The sequence below is a fragment of the Varanus komodoensis genome, unplaced genomic scaffold (assembly GCF_004798865.1).
Source record: "Varanus komodoensis strain SLA01 unplaced genomic scaffold, ASM479886v1 scaffold99, whole genome shotgun sequence".
Lineage (NCBI taxonomy): Eukaryota > Metazoa > Chordata > Lepidosauria > Squamata > Varanidae > Varanus > Varanus komodoensis.
Window position 1 is genome coordinate 1,523,650 of NW_025336676.1, and position 2,928 is coordinate 1,526,577.

The window sequence follows — 2,928 nt, forward strand, 5'->3', positions numbered from 1 at the left end:
CCCTCCCCTCCCCTCCTCTCCTCTCCTCTCCCAGCTTTCTAGGGACAGGCCAGTCCTGGAGCTGATGGCCAACCATGTCCACCACTAACAACATCGCTCAGGTCCGGAAGGTGGTGGAGCAGCTGCGGATTGAGGCTGGGATGGAGAGGATGAAGGTGAGCCTTGGCTCAGTGAGACAGGTGGTGGGAAGGCGTGCCTGGACAGGTGGGACCTGGGTGCCTGCAGCCTCAGAGAGGTACCGCTTTAGGGCAGACGTGTGGAGAATGCATCCTGGAGGAGAGGGTGCGTGACTCTTTGCAGAGGCGCAAAGGCAGCCAGAGGGGATGTGAGCCCCTGTGGGCGCTCGGACCATCTGGGATCCTTGGCCAGCCTCTCAGCTTAGGCCAAGGAATAGCATCCGAATGCCCTTACAAGGGTGACAGGGTCCCTGTCTGGAACCCTCCCCTAAAAACAGGAAGAGGAAGCTCAAGTGCTCCTGCAGTGACAAATGCAGCAACTCCGCCACAAGGAAAGGCTGCTGGGATTGCTTAAAAGGGGCATGTGGGGTGGACTCGGCAGACACGTGTGCCTGGTGGGGGGAACGGCCGGGCGAGACACTCATCCTCTGCCCCTCGCGTACTGCCAGGGCTTGGAGGGTGCAGTTGTGCGAAACTGTGCATGGAAGGATGAAAGGAAGGACTGATTTGGGGAACAGAGTTCAGCTGTAGTTCCTCACTGCAAGATGTGATGACAGCCACACTCAGAGGGTCTGATCCAGAATAGGCAGGGCCGAGTTTTGCACATGAGCTCCTGAAGAACTGGAGCCAGTAATCCTGGAAGCACCCAAGAGAGGGAAATCCAGCCGCCTCCAATTTTCATGGGGCCCTTGCTGTGCTCTCCTCTTGGAACAGGACCCTCTGAGGGCTCCCGGGCCCTTTACACCCCCGGCTGCCCTGAATGAGCCAAGAGAAGAGCCTCCTCTGGCTCACCCCCATCTTGGAACCTTCCAAAATGTGTGTCTGTCCCTTCCATCCACCCTCGCCTCTTGGATTCAGGCCGTCTCTCTGGGGCTTGGTTCTCAGAATGGATCTTTGAACTAAAACCCATGCAGAGCCCGGGGCAACTTTGCAGTGGCTTCCACTGGATCCCATGTTAGCCATGGGGGCTGGCCACATTCCAAAGGCCTCGTCTTGAGGCCAAGGAGAAGAGAGGAGGCGACCAGCAGGGCAGGCTTCCCATTAATAGAAGTGAGCTGGCTTGCATTTACATGCGGCTTCCCTGTTCAGCATTCTCTTTCTCATCTTGTGGTTCACCTTTTCCTTGTGATCCAGCTAAAGTTGGTTTTGGCATTTAATAATGAGGGCTTTTAGGATGCCTGCTTCAGAATTTTTAAAAATGCTGCAAGAACCAAGCAGAGATGTCCTTAAGTGGACTTTTTGTCATGTTCTCCCCGCTCCTTGTTCCACTGACCTTTCTCTCCATTCCCAGTCTCCTTTCTTCCTCCTGCCCACAGGTCTCCAAAGCATCAACCGAGCTCATGAATTACTGTGAGCAGCACGCCCGGAATGACCCCCTTCTGGTCGGTGTTCCTGCCTCGGAGAACCCCTTCAAGGACAAGAAGCCTTGCACCATCCTATAACAGGACCCCTTCCCTCAGTCTCCTGGGCAGGGCACTGCCTGCTTCAGTCGGAAGCCATGCAACTTTCAGCGATCAGGGCTGGGCACCAAGGCCAAGCCATTGTGGGCCTCCAAAGTGACCACTGGGGCATTTGCAACCCAAAGACTAAATCTATAAGGAAATCCGGTTCTAGGAAGCAGAGCAGGTGGCCAGGTTGGGGGGCCGGAGTGGAGGGGGGGGTGTCGAGGTGGAGGGAGGGAGGCTGGTCTTGACCCAGACCCACCTGCTTCCCTTCAATCAGGCCTGGGTGTTTAGAGCTGAGCCGGGACATGGAGCAGAGAGCTGTGCCTCGGTCCATGTTCTGCGAAATCTCCATTGCCAAGGACAGAGGGAAGCACTGAGGCAGGAGTGGCCATGGCTCAAAGGTGCCGGGCGGGAAGCCACAGAAAATCGTCCCCCATGCCTCTTTCCCCCCTTAGAGGCTTCCTCTCCCCAAGCAGGATCTGTAACAAAAGCGGTCTTTTTGCTTGGGGGGGAGGCTTTCCCCTAACAAGCAGTGCGGGGGGGCTTCCCAGCAGCTGAAGCATGAGACACACCGTATGCCTTTTGTCCCTGGATCACCTCCCCAAAGTCTGCTTCTCCGCTTTCCTCTGTCCTGGCCTTGATGCCCCAAAAGTGACATGTGCAGCTGCACTCGTCTCCTGCATTGACTTTCCTCCCTTTCTTTCCATCGGCCAGGGGGAGGCATCCCCAGAGCCGCCCAGCTCCGCAGAGGGGCACGGGGTCATCTGCAAGGTGCGCCAGGTGTCCTGAAGCCCTCCTGGAGCAGGGAAGTGGCAGTCCGGGGTGGCATTCCTCTTCCCATGCTGGAGTGAAGCAGGCTGGCATGGGAGGCCCGTGAGTGGGTGGACACCCACCCCGGGGCGAGGGGGCTGCATCCTTGGTCCATCTCGCTGAAGAAGTAGCTGAGCTCCTCTGCCAGCAGCCGGACTCCCTTGCGGTGGGAGGAGCGGCTTGGCGGGTGCCTCACAAGCTTCGCGGCTGCTCAGGGGTCCACTGGGCTCCTCGGGGCCCCAGGTGGCTGAGAGGCTGGGTGGGAAGCTAGCCTAGCGGCAACAGCGGCCAGCTGCCCTTGTGGAGAAAGTGCCTGGGGTGCGCAGGGAACATTCTGACTCGGCTCCAGTCCAGGAAAGGAATGGAAGGCAAGACTGGAATCTGCCTGGGCAAAGAGAGCCCATTTTCCATCCAGTTCTTTCTTTGATTTTGAGGGGAGGGGAGGGGGGTCCCCTCTGCAGGCCCCTCCCTCAAAAGGGCGAAACCAGCAGATGCTC

General features: G+C 58.1%; 1 protein-coding gene across 3 annotated transcripts in view; it reads left to right on the forward strand.

Moving 5' to 3' along the window:
* GNG7 (G protein subunit gamma 7) overlaps nucleotides 1-1,785 on the forward strand; it is a 63,081-nt gene extending 61,296 nt beyond the window's left edge. For all 3 annotated transcript variants that reach the window (XM_044419092.1, XM_044419093.1, XM_044419091.1), the window contains 2 exons: nucleotides 35-155; nucleotides 1,493-1,785. In XM_044419092.1, the coding sequence (XP_044275027.1) occupies nucleotides 75-155; nucleotides 1,493-1,618 (207 nt within the window). In that variant the 5' untranslated portion in view covers nucleotides 35-74 and the 3' untranslated portion in view covers nucleotides 1,619-1,785. The remainder of the gene's footprint in view (nucleotides 1-34; nucleotides 156-1,492) is intronic.
* Nucleotides 1,786-2,928: the final 1,143 nt, after the last annotated feature.